The sequence below is a fragment of the Jaculus jaculus genome, chromosome 18 (genome assembly GCF_020740685.1).
Source record: "Jaculus jaculus isolate mJacJac1 chromosome 18, mJacJac1.mat.Y.cur, whole genome shotgun sequence".
NCBI lineage: Eukaryota > Metazoa > Chordata > Mammalia > Rodentia > Dipodidae > Jaculus > Jaculus jaculus.
Genome location: NC_059119.1, coordinates 28,007,893 through 28,027,395, shown reverse-complemented (window position 1 = coordinate 28,027,395; position 19,503 = coordinate 28,007,893). Strand labels below are relative to the sequence as shown.

At 47.6% G+C, this 19,503-nt stretch overlaps 1 protein-coding gene across 4 annotated transcripts in view; it reads left to right on the top strand.

Moving 5' to 3' along the window:
* Arhgap22 (Rho GTPase activating protein 22) overlaps positions 1-4,776 on the top strand; it is a 207,331-nt gene extending 202,555 nt beyond the window's left edge. For all 4 annotated transcript variants that reach the window (XM_045137705.1, XM_004658038.2, XM_012948667.2 and 1 more), the window contains one exon: positions 2,397-4,776. In XM_045137705.1, the coding sequence (XP_044993640.1) occupies positions 2,397-2,625 (229 nt within the window). In that variant the 3' untranslated portion in view covers positions 2,626-4,776. The remainder of the gene's footprint in view (positions 1-2,396) is intronic.
* The last annotated feature ends 14,727 nt before the right edge of the window (positions 4,777-19,503 follow it).

The window sequence follows — 19,503 nt, the reverse complement described above, 5'->3', positions numbered from 1 at the left end:
GCCTATTCCTTCTGGCCATCTGCTCTGCCTTGAGGCTGTCCGCTCTTACCTGCACTGCGCGCCTCCTCAGGGAGGGCCTGAGGGCCGCAGCAGAGGCCTCTGTAGCTGAGGCTGGCATCTTGGTCAGAGAGAGTGTTGGCAGTGAGAAAGGTCTCTAGCACAGGAAGGGAGGGGACAGTGTAGCTTGTCCCATCCAGCAGGAGTCTGGGAATGTGTCCTGTGTTGTCTGCACACATGTACTGTGAAGTGATCAAGTTTGGAGGACTGTGCCTTCTACCCTGATCCCCTAATCCAGCATTTCCCAAAGAGAATCTGTTGTCCAAAGTACAGACACTATAGGCGCAGTATGGCCAGAACTCACCCAGCTCCACCTGTGGGGACAAGACTGAGCGTCAGAAATATGTGGCATGCCAGGTGGTGGATGGGAAGGACGTTAATCCCGGGGAGCGTGGGAAGTCCTGGGTGAGAGCGCCTCCAAACCTTAATCCCAGGGAGCATGGGAAGTCCTGGGTGAGAGCGCCTCCAAACCTTAATCCCGGGGAGCGTGGGAAGTCCTGGGTGAGAGCGCCTCCAAACCTTGCCAAGTACTGAGCAGAGTAGGGCACGGACTTTCAGCCCATGGGTGCTCTGTCTTTGGGGGGGGGATTGGTGAAGAAAGCATGGAGAAGCTGATGGAGGACTCGGGTGCATTGGTGTCTCTAACAGGAGAGCTCAGCAGGACTCCAGGCAGCAGAGATTAGTTAGGAAGCCACGGGTCCAGGCCCCATGTGGGTAGTAGCTTGGGCCACAAGGGCTCCAGTGGAAGTGGGAGAAGATTCTGCAGGTTCCCCAGTAGGCTTTGCTGGTGATGGAATGTGGCAGAGCGAAGAACTCACCTGGCCCGAGGGCCTCAGGGTGGCAGCAGGGGAAGGAGACACTCGGCGGGGCAGGGCCTGGCTTGCAGGAGCGTCTTGAGCTCAGGGCTGGGATATCACTTGGAGAGGCTCACTCAACCGGCTGAGAGTCTAGCAGAGGGGTGAACCATCAGGACTGGACAGGGACTGGAGAGAGAGCTCCATCCATAAAGTCATGAACACAATCTCCAGTACCCACTGAAAATTTCGAGTGTAGTAGTAACCCCCTACAATGCCAACCCTGGGGAAAAGTGGAGACAGGCATGGCCCTGGAGCTCACTAGCCAGCTGAATGGTGAGTTCTAGGCCAACGAGAGAGCCTGTCAAACAAGTAAATGTGGCCGGGTACGGTGGCGCACGTCTTTAATCCCCACACTCAGGAGGCAGAAGGAGGAGGATCGCCGTGAGTTCGAGGCTACCCTGAGACTACATAGTGAATTCCAGGTCAGCCTGAGCTAGAGAGAGACCCCACCTCAAAAAAAAAGACACCTCAGGCTGTTCTCTGGCCTGTGCATATACACACTCGTACCCACACAAATAAACATATGTGCCCACAGGCATACATGTGTACACACCACACACACAGACTGGCCAAGGTCACTTCAGCATAGGACAGACAGACAGGGGGAACCCATGCTTGGGGTCACCAAGGAGCAGGGACAGGACAGTGAAGGAGTGGAACCGGCGGGGCCTCCATGTCATCCTTCGCGGGGTCATCTTTCTCACAGCACGCCTGTCTGCCCTGTGCCGTCCTGTGCTCAGTGGCTTGGATGGAGGTCTGGGCCTGTGGGAGGAGGGGATGCTGGTGTTCAGTCCACACACAGTGTCCCTGGGCACTGCCCTTATGTGTGGGGATGGAGGTGCTCTGGGGACGAGTCACCCCTGCATTTCAGAGCATCCCTCGAGATGAGCAACAGATCCAGACGGCTGGCGTTTGCACAGTGCTGTAGAAACTGACCAGGAAGCTTGGAGTGCGGGCTGTGGTGATGCTGCTGGCTTTGCGGGGGAAGTGTCTCCAAGTGGACATTTGACTGGGGACTGAAGGGAGAAAAGGAGTTTTCTGGTGTAGGATGCAATAGGAGGTAGGGATTGGACATAGGAACAACGATCAGGACACAGTTGGATCCCCTACAGGGACTGGTACTGTTCTCTGCCAGTGACCAAAGATTCCCTCATCAGGACAGGTGATGGGGCTGGGGGGACAAGGGGTATTTACATTTCGTAAGGACTCAGGGAGGCCCGCAGCCCCAGTGCTAAGGCAGGAATCCTCCATGGCGGTGTTATTTCTGGACCACAGGCCCAGGAGAGCCTTGCCATGGGGAGCCTCCTCAGGCTCCCAGCGCAGGGCAGAAGCTGGAGAGGCTGGGCAGTCCTTTCCCGCGGCCCAGCTTGACTGACCCCTTCTTGCCCTGCCTGGCGAGACACCCTGGGCCAGGCCTGATGTGATTGATGGTGCTGCCCGCAAGCCCGAGTCTGAAACTCTTCCCTCTTCTCGCTTTCTCAGCATCGAGGAGGGCAGTGCCGAGCTGAGGAGGCAGATGTGGCGGTTGGAGGAGGAGTTGGACCAGGAGAAGAAGAAGTTTGCCATGCTGGAGATCAAGCTGCGGAACTCGGAGCGGGCCCGCGAGGATGCCGAGAGGAGGAACCAGATGCTGCAGAGGGAGATGGAGGAGTTCTTCACCACCCTGGGGAACTTGACGGTTGGGGCCAAGGAGGCCGGAGCTCCAGAGTGAAGAGTCACAGAAACGCGCGTCCACGTGTCTCCCTGCAGGGCTGGCCCCAGGCCACAGAGGGAGCCTTAAGCCTCAGCTTGGGCCTGGCCATTAGCAGGGCCATATGCTCCTGAGCCAGATGGAGAGAGACATCCTGACACCCCTGTGGGGTCTAGCAGGACTCTGCGCACTCCAGGCAGGATCTGGATGCTGCTCTAACCGGGTGAGGCCTAGCCAGTGCCAAGAGCAGCAGCGGATGGGTGGCACCTAGGAGCCAGGCAGCTACCAGGAACTTTGTGTTCTTTATTAAATGTGCTCTGAAAGCATGGTAAGCTGTCACCAGCCTCATTCGTCCTGGCTGTGCCAAGTGGGGTTTGCCATGTGGCAGGGATAGGGGCCCCGTGAGGTGTGTGTGTGCACACACACGCACGCACACAGGGAGGACAGGTAGAGCTGAAGCCTCCTGGGAGCCCCAGCGCTGTTGCCAGGGAAGCTGATATCACCGGTGTGTGTCAGCTCGGCCGTGTGCTCAGCTAGCCTCCATTGCTCTGTTTCTGTATTCCTCTGCCACGCCCTGTGTCCTTCAAAGTCCTCGAGACGCCGCACAGTAACCTGCCTTCCCGTGTAGGGGCCCAGGTCTGCCTCAGGGCTAGTGCGTGTGATCTGGAGGTCGTGAGGAAGCTGTACACTCAGGGGGACAGGGTCTGCCAAGCCAGTGAATCTTCTAGCCCACCTTTCACTAGAACTGGCCTATTTTCCTTCCACATCTCCCAGAAGTGAGGGTGACCCCACGACCACTCCCTCAGCCAGCCCAGGTTGCTGTGATGAAAAAAATGTCTGCAGAAGCAGCCTAAGAAGGTTTATTTGAGCTCGATTTGAGGCAAGGGAGGTGTGGGACCAAGGGCAGCTGAAGCTGTGGGAGTGTGAAATAGTTGATCACTCTGCGTCTGCAGTCAGGCAGAAGAGAGAGAGGAAGGCTGCTGTCAATGCTTTGCTGTAGCCCACATTTAGAATGAGCCTTTCCACCTCCTTCAGCCTCTCATCCTCTGACAGGCACAGGTGTCCCCAAGCCCCAGCAAGTTGACAGTGAAGGGTAGCCATCACGCCAGACAGGCCTGGCTGGGAGAGGACGGGCCTTAAACAGTTTTCTGTCACTGTCCTTCCTCTGCTGTGGCCGGCATCCTTGTGTGTGCGGGTCGATCTCTCACTTCGCCTCGGGGCAGAAAATCCTATGGTGGTTTGCTGGAGGGAGAGAGGGTAATCCAGCAGTCCTGGTTTCTGCCCACTGTCTGGAGAGGTCATTAAGCCCCAACACCAACCTGCCTGGCCTCAGGGTGTCGCCTCTGACGACACCTGGCCAGGAGAATGGGCTGTACCGAGAAGGCAGGGTGGCAGCTTCAGGCATCCACAGTGGGTAGACGGGTTAGCCTCTGACTGTCCCTGGCTGAGTGGAGACCTCCCCAACTAGGGTTTTGAGTTCCTGGGCGAGAGTGTTCCTCAGCCTCTGAAGTACTGCAGCGGCCTGTGTTTGGAGGGAGATGTAGGGGTGTCAGAGAGTGTGTAAGGGTGAAATGTTCAGGGAGATGGAGAAAAGACTAAAGGAATTTTGATTTCCTCTCAGCTACCCACCCAGCACGATGGAGCCTGGCCCTTAGCTCAGTGATGGGAAACCAAGGCTTGGGGAAGTTTGGTAGAACTTGTGAATTCTCATGACCCTATCGAGTTCCCACACGAAAAACATGGAATTCTGCTCAGTTGACCTGGGGAGAAAAATGCCACCAGCATATGAAAAGAACCCCGGAAGATCTAAGTCTATGAAGGTTTCACTTCAGGAAAGGGAGGCTGTCTGAGCCACTAATCGGATGGAATGGCAGCCCACTAGCCTTACCTGCCACCTACTGGCCAAGATGGGACCAGCAAGTGCATCATCCGTTTCTCTTGTGTCTGTACGCTCCACTTTCCATCTGCTTAGGTTTCTGAACGAACGGTACTGAGCACCTGTGACTTATCCATGGTCGGTGCTTTGGACTGGGACTCCAACCCGCATTCTCTTGTTCACAATTAGGTGATGTTTATCCAAATGATTGTCAAACCCGTGGGTTCCAGTTGAGCCTGTTACTTGTTCTGACCTCATTTAGTAGTAAGTAAAGCAGTAAACTACAAACATGAACAGATGGGGAGTTAATTCTCTGAAAATCTGGTGAAGTGTTTTAGAAGGAATGAAGTGGGGATAAGTTGCTGAAAAGTTGCCAAATTAGGTATGGCTGAATCAATTAGGCAAGAAGGAGGAACTGATGACAATTGACTTCTGAGCAGACTGAGTCCAACTTATTTTAAAGTTTGGGTGTGACTTTAAAAGAATACTGGCACATGCATCTGGAGTTCATTTGCAGTGGCTAGAGGCCCCAGCATGTCCACTTGCTCTTCTCTCTGTTTCTCTCTCTCGTAAATAAATAAATAAAATATTTCTCAAAAATTGAGAGAATACTAAGAACTGTCAGTAGGGGGTACAGGTAACCCCATGGTAGGTAGAGTGCTCATATTGACAAGGTCCTGGGTTAAAACATAAAAAAAGAAAGAACAGAAAGCAGGGCGTGGTGCCACACACTTTTAACCCCAGAACTCAGGAGGCAGAGGTAGGAGGATCGCCATGAGTTCAAGGTCACCCTGAGCTACAGTGAGACCCTACCTCGAAAAACCAAAACCAAACCAAAACAAACAACAAACAAAAACCCCAAACGGAACCAAGCTGGAATCTGTAGAGTCTTACGTGAAAAGACAGGAAGATGGTTTAATACAAAAAGTTTGACGAATGAGGTGGATGCTCAGCACTCATAATTCCCCCCCAAAAAAACTTGACCAGCGTACTGTGTGTGTATACTTGAACATGTGTGTATATATTTATGGAGGCCAGAGGAATAACCTTGGGTGTCATTCCTCATTAGAGACTGGATCTGTCACTGGTATGAAGCTCACCAAGTAGGCTATATATTGGCTAACAGTGAGCCCCTCCTGTCTCCACCTCCCCATGCTGGGATAACTAGGGTACACCACCATGCCTAGCTTATTGTGCGTGGGTTTGGATCTATCTCAGGCATTGTGCCTGCATGGGAAGCATGTTAGCAACTGAGCTAGCTCCCCAGCCCTGACCAGTATACTGAAAAAATACAATTTTAGGGCCTAGAAAAATGGTTCAGTGGTTAAGGCAACTGCCTTCAGAGCCTGAGGATCTGAGTTTGGTTCCCCAGTACCCAGGTAAAGCCAGATGCACAAAGTGGGGTGTGCATCTGGAGTTAGTGGGAGGTCCTGGCATGCCCATTCTCTCTGTGTCTCTTCTTACAAATAAATAACAATATACTTTTATAATTTTAGGGCTGGAGAGATGGCTTAGCGATTAAGGGCACTTGTCTGCAAAGCCTAAGGACCCAGGTTCAATCCCCAGTACCCATGTAAGCAAGATGCACAAGGTGGTGCATGTGCCTAGAATTCATTCGCAGTGGCTGGAGGCCCTAGAGCACCCATTCTCATTCTCTCTCCCTCTTTCAAATAAATAATTAAATAAAATAATTTTTTAAATACAGCTTTAAGCTGGGTGGGTGGCACATGCTTTTAATGCCAGCACTCGGGAGGCAGAGGTAGAAGGATCTCAGTGAGTTCAAGGCCACCCTGAGACTACATAGTGAATTCCAGGTCAGCCTGGGCTAGAGAGAGACCCTACCTCAAAAAAACAAACAAATACAATTTTATGTATGTGTGTATTGGAGAGAGCAGTCCCTTGTTTTAGTTGCCTTTTAAGTTATGAAGCAGGAATGACTGTTCTGTACTATAAAAGGGTTTGGAACAGAATCCATCTATTCATGCACCTCTCCCTGTGGAGTCAGTAAGCGTTTGTGTCAGGGACTCTTGATCCCCTGCAGAGCACTCCTTGTGTCCTAAGTAGTTCTGTAGAAGAGCTGTGTCTCTTAGGAGCTCCCAACTAGGCAGCTACGATACTGCCCCCCTGCCATTGCTTCCATCTTTCTACCTTCTGCCCACTAAGACCTACCAATAGTCCTCACCTTTCCTGCTGGGCACAACACAACTCACCATGTCTCCCACAGAGCTCTGCTACAGCCAGAGCCATGCAGTCTTGGTGTGCACTGTGGTCTGTGAGACAGTCAGAGGACACAGCCTTGAAAGCCCTTCTGCAGCTGTGACAGTGGGGAGACAGCTCTGTGGGCCTCAGTCCCTCATATTTGGAAGAGGACAGTCTCCTAAGGGCTGTCATTATAGCAGGCCCTAGCATGCACATCTCATCCGCTCTTTAGGGACGTAGGCAACATCATTCTCTGCACTGTACTGTGGGGGACAGAGAATCACTAAGCAGGAACTGGCTGCAACCATATGCACAGGCAACGGAGGTGTTCAAAGCCTGCAGCTCACCTCCGGGCCTGCATTCCTTCCCCTGGTCCATGTGGAAAAGACGGCGGCTTGAGAGAACAGTAGACAAGCTCTGATGGAAGTTGTGCAGGGAGAGCCAACAGTGCTGTTTGTAACAGTAATCAGGTGGAGGAGAGTGGAGGGTCAGGGAAACCTGCTTGGTGGATGTAACACCTAGCCTCGGGTTTCTAATTGCTACAGTCAGCTCCTCATTGCTGGGACAAACATCCAACCAGAAGTGGCTTATGGGAGGAAGGGGTTTATTTAAAGCTAACAGATCCAGGGCAACACCATCAATGGCAGAAGAAGCTGGCTCCCTTCAGCATGAATCGCAGCAGAGAGACATCTTCAAAGACCAGCAGGTATGAACCACCAGAACTCCAAACCTGCTTTCCACACCTCTTAGGACCAGACTAAAGATCCACCTTCAGTGACATGCCTCTTCCCTCGTAAGGCTCCACCCACTGCAGACTCCAGATTCAAGCTGCGTCTATGAGGCCATGCTTTCACACTACTACAGTAACCAAAATGGAGATCACCTAAACAGAAGAGGGGTTTGTGTGGTATGAGAGGAGGGGATGGATGGAAGGAGAGAAGACGGTGGGATACACTACGAATGCTTCAGGGCTTCCCCTTGCCCACACGTCCGTTATCTTCACAAGGTGCCCGTCTGTGGGAGCACAAGGAACCAACCAGAAGGTTGTGGCTCTTATAGAATTTACAAGTCTAGTGGATAGGACCCTAGGAAGTACACTAGACACATTCCAACCTTAGCGTGCATTCTCAGGTAGGCTGGCCTGAAAGTTCTTTCTCAGGTGACTACTATGAGCTGAGACTAGAAGGATGGGTGCATGCATTCAAGACAGCACCAGGCCCAAGGGTGGCTATGGAGGGAGTGTGGGTGCTCCTGAGCAAGAAGAGGTTGGGGTGGCGCTATCGTGTGGCTATGGAATGTCCCCCAAAGGCCATATATGAATAGTCTTGGTCCCCTGAGTGGCACTACTGGGTGGTGGTGGTCTTTTCCTGGGGAGACATGAGCAAACATCTACTCAAAAAGGGGTGAATTTGGGGCTAGCAACAGACCAAAGATGTGATTCTGCCTGTCAGGCTTAATGAATTTGTACATTTACTCTGTTATGGGAACGTGAGTGAGGGGTTACTTACAGGAGCATGGGTGACTCAAAGGAAGTTGAATCACAGAGAGCCCATTCCCAGGAGCTAGAAAGATGGCTCAGATGTTAAAGGAGCTTGTTTGCAAAGACTGTGGGCATGGGGCTAGGGTTCCATTCTATAGCTGTGCATGGAAGTTACGCAGGTGTCTGGCACTTGTTTGCAATGGCAAGAGGCCTTGGCATACCCATACATACACACCACCACCACCACCACCACACACCATGCCCACAAATAAATCTGCAAAAAGAAAAAAGAAAAAGCAAAACTGCTCAGCATGGATGACAACTCAGGAGAGCTGCATCCCTGGAGAGGTCCCTAACAACTTGCAGACAGCTCCACTCTGGAGCCTCTCTCTAGTAACTGATTATTGCTTTTACTGCAGTGGGGAGGGCCCTGGTGAATTTTGTAACTTTACTAAACTTCCTGAGACTTGTAAGTTTCCTTAATGTCTAGAGTGTCCCTTGGCTTTCCAAGGAGGGAATGTTTCAATTTGGAGGAAATAGTTGTAGGTCAGAGGTCCTTAGGTCATTGGGGGGCATAGCCCTGGAGGTGATTAGGGGACCCTGGTCCCTTCTGTTTCCTTTACTTTCTGGCCATGGACTGAGTCATTTTGCTCAACCATGTTCCCCCGACCATGACTTGCTACCTTACCACAGGCCCAAAGCATCAGAGCCTGAATCACAAACTAACCCAGTCCCTTTTCCCCCCAAAATCCATGAGCCCAAATAAGCATTTTCCCTTTATAATGATCTCAGCTATTTCAATGTAGTGATGCAAAGTTGACCCATACAGTTAGAAAGAGATGAATGTAGATGGTGATGGGGAGAGTCCAGCAGAAACCAGATGTTCCCAACCTCATGTACTGTCTTGTTTTCTTGTTCTTTTCTTTCTTTCTTTTGGTTTTCCACGGTAGGGTCTGGCTCTAGCTCAGGCTGACCTGGAATTCACTATGGAGTCTCAGGGTGGCCTCGAACTCATGGTGATCCTCCTACCTCTGCCTCCCAAGTGCTGGGATAAAAGGCGTGCGCCATCACACCCGGCTCTGGCTTGTGTTTTAAGAAGGCTCCTTTGGCCAGTGGATGAAGCATGGGTGTAAGTAGATGTGGGGACACCAGTCAGGAATTTATTGGTGTGATCAGACCAAGAGTGAGGGGTATTAGAAGCTGAAGAGAGGGATGAGAAATGAAGGGGAGGGGCTGATGGGAAGATGTGCCCAGACACATCTTTCGATCCTGATGTGAATGGAGCCAAGCAGCTGAAGCGATTCAGATGGGCATTAACAGAGCACGTTGGCATGATGCTGAGGGGACCTAACAGAAGGGGAGAGGCCTTCAGGAAGACAAGTCTGCACAGGGCCAAAGAATGGAGGGTGCTGAGATCAGGCTGTGCACCCTGCTCCAAGTTATTCCATACAGTGTTCAACAGTGCAGGCTATACTCTTGCTCTGACAGACTCCACTTTACAAACCGAATTTGCCTCCATTTTTAGGGTAGAGGATGACTCTACCTGGGTGGACACTATCCTGCACCACCCATGCGGCTGATCAATAACATTCCTGGGAGTGTAAAGGGTACCACCATATAATTTTATTTATTTATGTTAGTTTTTTTTTTTTTGAGGTAGGTTCTCACTCTAACCCAGGCTGACCTGGAATTCACTATGTAGTCTCAGGGTGGCCTCGAACTCATGGCGATCCTCCTACTTCTGCCTACTAAGTGCTGGGATAAGAGGCATGCACCACCACATCCAGCTTACCATGTAAATTTCTCGGAGTTAACTGGGACTGTAAAGGGCACATGGGAATATTCAAATTATATCAGGAAACCAGGGCCAGGAACCTATTGGACATGTCAGACCAAGGAAAAGGTGTTGCTCCCTCACCAGGACCCTGGAAAGAAGTGGACACGTTGCACTACAATGATGATGGCCCCACCAACCTGTCACCTCACCATCCAGTGTCAAGGACTGAGCAGGGCTTCAGCTCAGCTGGGCTCCCACTGCTGACATGGCACTACTTGAAGTACCATCTACCCATCTGCCTGTTCATCCACTTGAACATACCCACCACCCGCCCTTATGCCCATTTGTTCACCTGGTCCTTGTTCCACCCTCTTACCTCTGCAGTTTCACTCAAACATGACTCAGCAGTGTCCTGACCCCAACGGCGGCCACAGCAGCCCTCCAGAGACCTGGTTCATCATCTCAGCCCAAACTGTTTCTTTTCTTTAAAAAAGTATTTAAAAAATTTAGTTGTAGCCGGGCATGGTGGCGCACGCCTTTAATCCCAGCATCGGGAGGCAGAATTAGGAGGATTGCCATGAGTTCAAGGCCACCCTGAGACTCCATAGTGAATTCCAGGTCAGCCTGGGCTAGAGTGAGACCCTACCTCAAAAAACCAAAAACCAAAAACCAAAAAAAAAAAAAAAAAAAAAAGATTAGTTGCTAAAAGAGCTTGAGAGATACAAATAGAGACACACAGAGAGAATATAGGTGCATCAGGGCCTTTTGCCACTGCGAATGAATTGCAGATGCATGCACCATTTTCAGCACCTGGCTTTACGTGGGTTCCATGGAATTGAACCTGGGGTTGCAGGCTTTGCAAGCATCTTTAACCACTGAACCATCTCCTTAGCCCCCACCTCTGCTTCTCCATCAGTTTCCCAGGTTTGGCCTTTCAGGTCTCTGAAACTCTTTGCCTCTTTAAACCATTGTAGCCATTCTGCAGCACATAAAACACACACAACATACACGTTTGCTGTGTGATGTGTAATGTGATCTGAGAACCCATTTGGCCTTGGCTATCAAGGCATGTGGGGGTACACAGCAAATAGCTGCCATGAAACTTCTAGCATGAATTCGTTAGTCAATTCTGGCACTGTGGACAGACAGGGCTCCAGAAGACAGCTATGCTTATAGAATTGTGCACTGCTGCCTGCGAGGTCCTGGGAGAGAAGGGACAGGCTTACCTTAGCAGCAGCTGTTGGCAGAGGAAATGCCTGATGCATTTCCTGGACACTGGTGACAAAGTGAACGAGCCCTGAGCCGGTCCTGCCTGAGACCTGCTCTGCTCGAGGACAGATCCATGTCTGTGCTGGTATCTGGCATCGCTGCTTCCAGGAGCCAACCCAAGAGATCCATTCTGTAGCCAGGTCTGCAAGATGGCAGCTCAGCCCTGCCAACCCTTATGTTGTAAATCACGAGCTCCCCCAGCCCCCGCCTCACCCACCCGACTGGATTAAGCTGCCAGGGTATCATCAGTAGCCACAAATGGTGCCCTGCTGTGTCTTCCACAGTCCTGTCTTCTTCCACTGTTTCTGCCAGCTTCTTGGTCACGGCGACTTGTGAGTCGTCTGGCTCTGCTGCCCTTTGAGGTGCAGCTATCTCAAGGGTGAGACTTCTCTGGCACATCACACCAAGGGGAAGGCATCTGCTGCATATCAAACTCTTCTGGGCCTGCTCACCTAAAGACATGGCTGCTATTTGGAGAAATAAGAACATTGGTAGACTGGAAATATGTCCATGGCCGAGGATCCTGGTGAGTGATATTGTAAGTACAATTTGTCAAGGTCCTGGTCCGTCCATGCATAGCCTCCTGTGAGGTTGCATTAAGCTTCATTTCACAAGCAGAGAACAGAGCTTTGGAGAAGTCATGCCACGTGGTGGGATTAGAGGGAGGCCAGGATCCTGCTTTGGATGTATCATGTCAGAGCACATGATCCTGTGACTGCAAACTACGCCACATGTGGAGGGCTGCCAGCACTGCGTGTCCACAGGACAGAGGCGGTAGCAGACAGAACCCAGCCATGGACTTCCACAACCCAGCATGCCAATGTCTGCAGCTGAGCCATGCTACATGTGGACAGGCTCTCCTCACCCAGGGGATGCCAGGGTGAGGAACTGGTGCCAGAGCACGTAGGATGCCATCAGGTAACAGGTGACCATGTCTGCACCTTGGTCACCTGTGCCTAGTGAAGTGAGCAAACATGTCTACAATGGTGATGTCACTTTCTTTTCTATTTATTTATTTGAGAGACAGAGAGAGACAAAGAGGGAGGGAGAGGGAGAGAAAGAGAGAAAGGGAGGGGGCAGGGCTTCCAGCCACTGCAAGAAAAACTCCAGATGCATGCGCCCCTTGTGCATCTGGTTTATGTGGGTCTTTAGGCTTCAAAGGCAAGCACTTAAACGCTAAGCCATCTCTCCAGCCCTGTGATGCCACTTTCTTGGGGAGACATGAACACATCTCCATTCAGTCCAGATAGGGAATTGACAGTCCAAAGGAATAGCTCCACCCAAGCCTTGCTTGGTGACCCAGAGTTTAGCTGGGATGAGTTACAGGAGCATGGGCAAGTTATGGCCAGCTCTAGCAGCAGTCTCTCCTGCTCCCGGCAACTGTTAAAAACTTACGTGGGCCAGGCGTGGTGGCGCACGCCTTTAATCCCAGCACTCAGGAGGCAGAGGTAGGAGGATCACCGTGAGTTTGAGGCCACCCTGAGACTCCATAGTGAATTCCAGGTCAGCCTGAGCTAGAGTGAGACCCTACCTCGAAAAACCAAAAAAAAAAAAAAAAAAAAAAAAAACAACAACAACAAAAAAAACTTACATGGTCCAGGAGGGGTGTGTCTAGTGAGCCCCTTGTGAGCACCCCCTTTTCCTCTCCACAAGGGAATGTTAGTGGGCACAAGGCTTTAAAGTGGGCAAATATGAGTGTGCGTATCAGTGTACACACAGGATGTAGACTATGTGCAATGTGGGAGGTCCCACTGATACAATGGGCCCCAGTGTGAATAATGTGAGAGCGTGGTGGCACGTCCCTTTAATACCAGCACTTGGGAGACAGAGGTAGGAGGACTGCCATGAGTTCGAGGCCACCTTGGGACTACACAGTGGATTCCAGGTCAGCCTGGGCTAGAGACCGTAATTCGAGAAAAAAAAAAAAGTGTGACTATTACAATTCTCAATGATTATTCGTGTACTGTTAAAACTTCTTACCAACTATGTGAAGTCTGGGCTGAGACTACCAGGGATGGAGAAGGTGGCTCCGGGTGTGAACGTACAGCAGTTCAGATGTGAGTGCGTGCAAAATGCTTTCCTTGCCCTTCAGCGTTTGTCCATCTACTTCTGTTCCTTCCTAACCCTAGGCAGCAGCTTTCTTTAGCGCTTTAGCCACTCATTTCACCGTTCAGCCTTGGAAACCAGACCCATGCCTCCCTCGTCAGGTAACAGTGCCAGTCATACTGTCACGCCCAACAGGAAGCTGCCCTCTTTTCTTCTGGCCAGAGCGATACCAACTGGCACAGGGCAGGAACAAACATGATGGCCCTCAAGTGAGCAGATGTTGAAGAAAGGTCCAGGGACAGCTAGGGAGGCAAACCAACTGTCCCTTCTCATGAAGCAGTGGGGAGTTGACATACACCTGGCATGTGGACCCTGCTAACAGGGGTGTACAAATTGCACGAAATTGGGTGTCACCTGTGGGCTGCCCATAACATACACAGCTCAAAACCTCCCCTGGCTCCTAATGCTACTCTTGGCAGACCACTTGGCCACGTGTCTGAGCTCTTTTCCTTCCCACTGCTCCCTCAAGCAGGTATCTATCTGACTTCCAGGCTTAATTTCCATTGCTGCCAGCCTAGCTGGACCTGCTCCTGTCAGAAACTCACCCACTACGAGCGTCTGGTCCACCGTTCCTCTTCCTGGCACTCTCCAATGGGTTCTGACTGCCAAAAGAAGGAAAGTGAACCCCAGTGTTCAGCTCTCCGCCCATTTCAATTCTGAATTCTCGGGCTGGGAAGAGGGCTCAGCAGTTAAAGGCATTGCTTGCAAAACAGCAAGCGATTTCAGCTCAACTTTCAGCCTTGTTTCTCGTAGGTCTTAATACACCCAGGTGGCAGCCAGGCCAGCCCCAATCCCCCACCCAGGCACTCAGCTTTTTGGCTTGTGTCTTCCCTTTACTCTGGAATACTCTTCCACTCCAAACCTCAGAGAAAGGTTCGAAACACATCCCTTTTGAGAGACACTCATCAGTCCCTCTTGTTTGTATCCCTTCAGCATGGTTGTTGATCTTCTAACAGTAATTCAGCCAGGGTGATGAGCCTGTCCACTTTTGTCTCTCCTCACTGGCAGCAATCTCAAACATGTTTTCAATTAATTGATGAAATTCAACGAAATACATCAGAACATTAACATTTACAAAACATATTTGAAGGATCCGGTGAAGTTCGAAGAGATACTGGTACATACTCTGCAAGGCTAACTTTTTTTTTTAAAACAGAAACTCAGTACAAATCAGTCTTCACTTAGTTTTTTAACTGATCATTTTAGGAATAATACTTTAAAATGCAATAGCTACACTAACAAGAATGATTGATTTCATGGCTGGGCAGAAACCATGAATATCATTTAACTAAAAACCAACTTAAAGTCAACATTCTGCTGTCTGCTTCTGTTACACTGCCTCTCTGGGGACTGTACATCACGCAGCAGCTCACTACCTTACCTTGCAGCTGACAGAGCAGCAACAGTCAGGCAGCAAACTCTCTTTAGAGGGAGCATGTGTACAACGAAGGGATGCCATGTGTGCCAGCGTAACTACGTGCACAGAAGCTGGCAAGATGCGTTTCACTGCACAAGCTGGGATGGTAGCCAGGGAGGGACCCCTCACAGCTACACGCAACTCACCCTGAGCATAGAGGAGGAAATGTGTATGGAAGAGATTGAACGTGCTCAAGCTGAAATCTCTTGCTGTTTCGCAAGCAATGCCTTTAACTGCTGAGCCCTCTTCCCAGTCCAAGAAAGACTCCAGTTTTAAGATTATTTCTGTCAAGTGGCCATGGTGGCCATTCTCTACATGGTTACAGGGTTAAGGACACTGAAGCAAAGTCCCTCAGTTTCCCCAGTGATATCAGACAGCAGAGAAGCAAGCCTAGATCAAGCCAAAGACAGTCAGGCTGACAACTGTGACTCTAACAATGTGTATCTAATTATAATCTACTGGAGTAATATCCTGCTAAGCACAATCCACAAGAAATCCTAGATTCACTAAGAAAACCCACAAATTTTACTTTCAATGAAAAAACTCTGACATTCTGTAACTTTCATACCACTTTTTCTTTTTTATTTAAAATATTATAACCAGTCGACATACTAGAGAACATTGTTTACATTCCAGTGGTGCATGTTTAATGACCAGGGCATGGATGACTCAAAACCACAATAATGAGCTCAGCATTCCCTACCAAGTGCCCCATTTGTTTTGTCTAGAGAGGAAAGGAGAGGAAATGGAACACGGGAAGGGGAGGATGGAGAAGGAATGACAAGTACGAGGAGAAAAGCAAGTGTCAATTATCATGCTTAGGTTTTCAGGTTTAAAAACTCATTGAAAGGACCAAATGTAATGAGAAAATAGATGTCATAGTCCGGGTAGACAGCTACTCCAGTTTAACCTCATCATTCAGCTATAAGATCAACAGCTTCTCAAAAATATACCAAATATTGGGCCTACAAAAGTAATTTATTTCTTCGTAAAATTTACTAAGATTTACTCCTTTTGCAAAATGTAAAGAGTGGACTGATATCACGAGCAGGTTTCTAGTTACAAAAACAGTAATGTCAACGAGCACATCTAACACAATTTTCCAAGATATACAGTGAAAGATTTTACATGTGAGTGTCTCTTACTGATGCAAGGTATGTATTTTCCATACATCCTGGTGTTTTGTCAACATTGGCTAGAAAGTATTCAACACACATTTATGATTCACACTCAGTACAGATCTACAGTAAGGGCAACAGTTTACTTGGGAAAGCATAGAAAATTAGTGTGAGGTAGTTCAATAAAAACTTAGTTTAATTTTAAGTCATTGTGAGAATAAAACATTGTGCAAAACGAATCCACAGGTAATATTTCTCAGAAGTTTCAGTAAGGAAGAGAATCTAAAACCAGAAATGGCCAGAAAGTGGTACTCTTACTAGACTCTCCTTAAGAGCACTTCAGCTAAGAGCAGTTACTTTGAAATCAATTAGGACATAAGTTTTTCCAATCTTACTCCAAACTACACATTTCTGCTCCAATGCCCTTTACCTCATCTTTTTTTTGCTATTGGGACAAATTTGTTTCCTGTGATCCAGGAAAAACCCAAGAGAGATCAGTAGAAACACGATGCACACTGAAATGCAACAGGCCACGAGAGGCAACGTTGACGAGGGCTGCGAATGACAGACGGTGGTGGTGCTGGGGTTTCTACTCACTGGTACGAGTTTACTGGGGTTTACGGGGCATCATGCATCCACTCTACAGCTAATGTGTCACTAATGAACAACACTCACAAACTACAACAGTATTTCTGAAAATACACTATGTTTTCACCTCAAAATGCTGTGCAGGCTAGTGTCCAGGCAACACTGAATAGTTACGTCTTCATGTGTGTGGCAGACACTGGCCCACAGTGTAAACCAAGTTGCATTTGTAACCCAGGAAACAGCCACCCTTGCTTGCCACTTATTTCGCTACCAGACACTGGTGTCCTCTTCAATCTCATCTACTTGGGCAGCAGAAAGAGTAACCAGAGTTCTAAGTGAACCGCTGCTTTCCGCCCAGTCAAGCTTCTCTTACAGTCTGGTGTGAACACCCTGTGCCTTTGCTCCTAGTGCACGCGCTCTCTTGAGTTAGCAATCAGCAGCTGTAGGGGCATGATGCAATGAGAATCGTTCAGCAAGTAACATGAAAAAGTTGAGAAGCTCTATTTATGTATATTAAAATTAAGCAATCCCAACAGTATGATCATCTTACAGGTGGTGAACATACATTAGAGGGTAAGAGAATTTTAACCAGGAAGACATGGAGAAAAGAATCAGTGTCTCTTTCCTAACCTACAAAGTCAAATGATAATTCTCAGTTAAATAAATTTCTGGCAGTAAGACAGTGGATGTATTAAGTATAAGTAAAACTGAAAAGCCAATTATAGGGTGGCTTAGATAAGTAATGCTTAACATAAATGTTATTTGTAATTTCTTTTTTAAAAAAAACAAAAGTACCAATACATATTTAACTTAACAGATTTAAGCAAAGAGGGTAAATTGTATTTAGACAATATATTTTAAAAAGCTAGGACACGCAACATTAAACAGACCTTGCTTTTAGGATATAATTTTGTTAAGTATTTTAGTTTACATTAAGTTTGTTTTCTTTGACTTCAACTGAAACATGATGTTTGGCAAGTAGGAGCTGGCATTTACAACAAATCACCCAGTTAGAACTGGTTTTTCCTGCTTAATCAAAATCCGTATCAAGAAAGATGGCCCATCAGCAAGCAAACATAAAACATGGGAAACTAATAAAAGCATGTCAGCTGTTAAAGTGCAATAGTGACATAATCTATTCTACAGAAAACAAAGCAAGTTATCTGTAAAACAAACATAAAATAAGAACACATTCATGCTCAAGTTTCTGCTAAAATCCTCACTCCAATCCTGTGTTTCTACAACTCAAGAGGCAGCCTCAAGCTCAAATATGCCTAATAAAATTAGCACACCATTTTGTATGTGTAGGAAAGGAATCAAGTGTGTGTGTGGGGGGAGGGGTGTGACAAGAAATTATGACTTTAAACCATGATAAACTATTTTGATGTACATAAAAGGACTAATGTATTTTAATCTTAAATATTGCACATTAACAATGACCTAAAATATCTTACTCAAAAGGAATTTTGTACTAAATACATGAATAAATTGCCAAGCAAACGTGCAGACACTTGTTGAGCTGCATCTGTTTTTGCTCCTGTCGACGGGTCAGGAGCTCCAATGGGCTTCTACCTGGAACCTTGCCGCTCATGGAAGTACGCATTTCCCAACTCACCACATGAAATCCCTCTTTCCAGACAGTAACAAAAGGTGCCTGGGGCCACTACAGATATCATTTCAGAAATAATGAGACCTCAATGACACTTTACTTAGGAAAAATTCAGTTACAGAGAAATAATTCTGCAGATATAAAATGTAAACAGTTAACACACAGTTGTCAGGAGCAGCACCATTCTTACACTACTCAATGTCCACACTGCATGTTATATTGGAAATTAGGTATAAAAAATCAAATACTCAGACTAAATAACCACCACTATGCCTGCTCTGCTCATTGTGAAGAAACAGTCCTTAGAAAATGATATCCTACATATGGCTGTGTGCTACTACTTTTAGATGAACGGTATATTGCTCATTTATGTCACCTACACAAATTTAGGTAGGCTTTGGAACCTCCTGACAGCTAGTATAAATGTGATTATGTTACAAGTATAATCAAATGGCCAGAAACACCATGAACTGGTGTTCAACGGGCTGATCCTCCAGAAATAGGGACCTAAAAAGGTCCAGAGGCCCAAGGCTGCACAAAGGTGAAAGACCAGATTCTAGACCACCGCCGGGACTTGATTAGCTCAGTGTTACAGACACAGACTCATAGCTAGAAGTGAACCAACCATCTGTTTCACTGCATTGAAATGTACTATTCATGAAGTATCCTCTTAACTTTATGTGACTATAAGCTTTGAGCATGCCACAAATGTGCAGAATATATCAATCATATGCCTTGACTTTTTGTTGGGTAGGATGGGGAAATTAAGAAGGAGGTGGTATGCACCCAGCATTTTTAAAAACATGTTTCAAGTTATTCTGTCATTTAGATGATGGGGTTCTGCCAAAATTCGGATAGGATTGCCGACCAAATGCTGTAACTCAATCAAGATTGGCAAGTAGTAGATATTGGGAGGTTTCTTGACACGTTCATCATTTACAGTAGTTATTCCTGAATATAACTGGCTACAGGTTATTTTCCCTTACTCCTCAGGGGTTATTTCATTGATAAGCACATAACCCTGAAGGATAGCATCATGAACAAACATCTGAAATAAACCTAATAAAAAACTATAAAAATCTTAAATAATTCATGATATAGGCAAAAGTCACCACATAATAGTTGCTTTGATAAACAAAATCTTACAAATTCAGTAAAAAAAAAATCAGCAGCATAAGATAAAGCAAATATGCAAAAAATTAAAACCATGATAAAATAATTAGGTTTACATTATATAGTTAATTACAGCAAAAAATACAATACAGTTTTGTTGCTGTTTAAAAACACAAATTAGGCTTTAAATTACATCACATGAAATTAAAAAAAAATAAACTACTTTACTACAAAAAGAATTCTACATTTTTTGAAAAAAAAAATCACTCAAAAATAAGACCACTGAATTGTTTTTAAAGTAGTTCTATCAATGACTAACCGACTCCCTATCCCTCCCACCCCCCCAA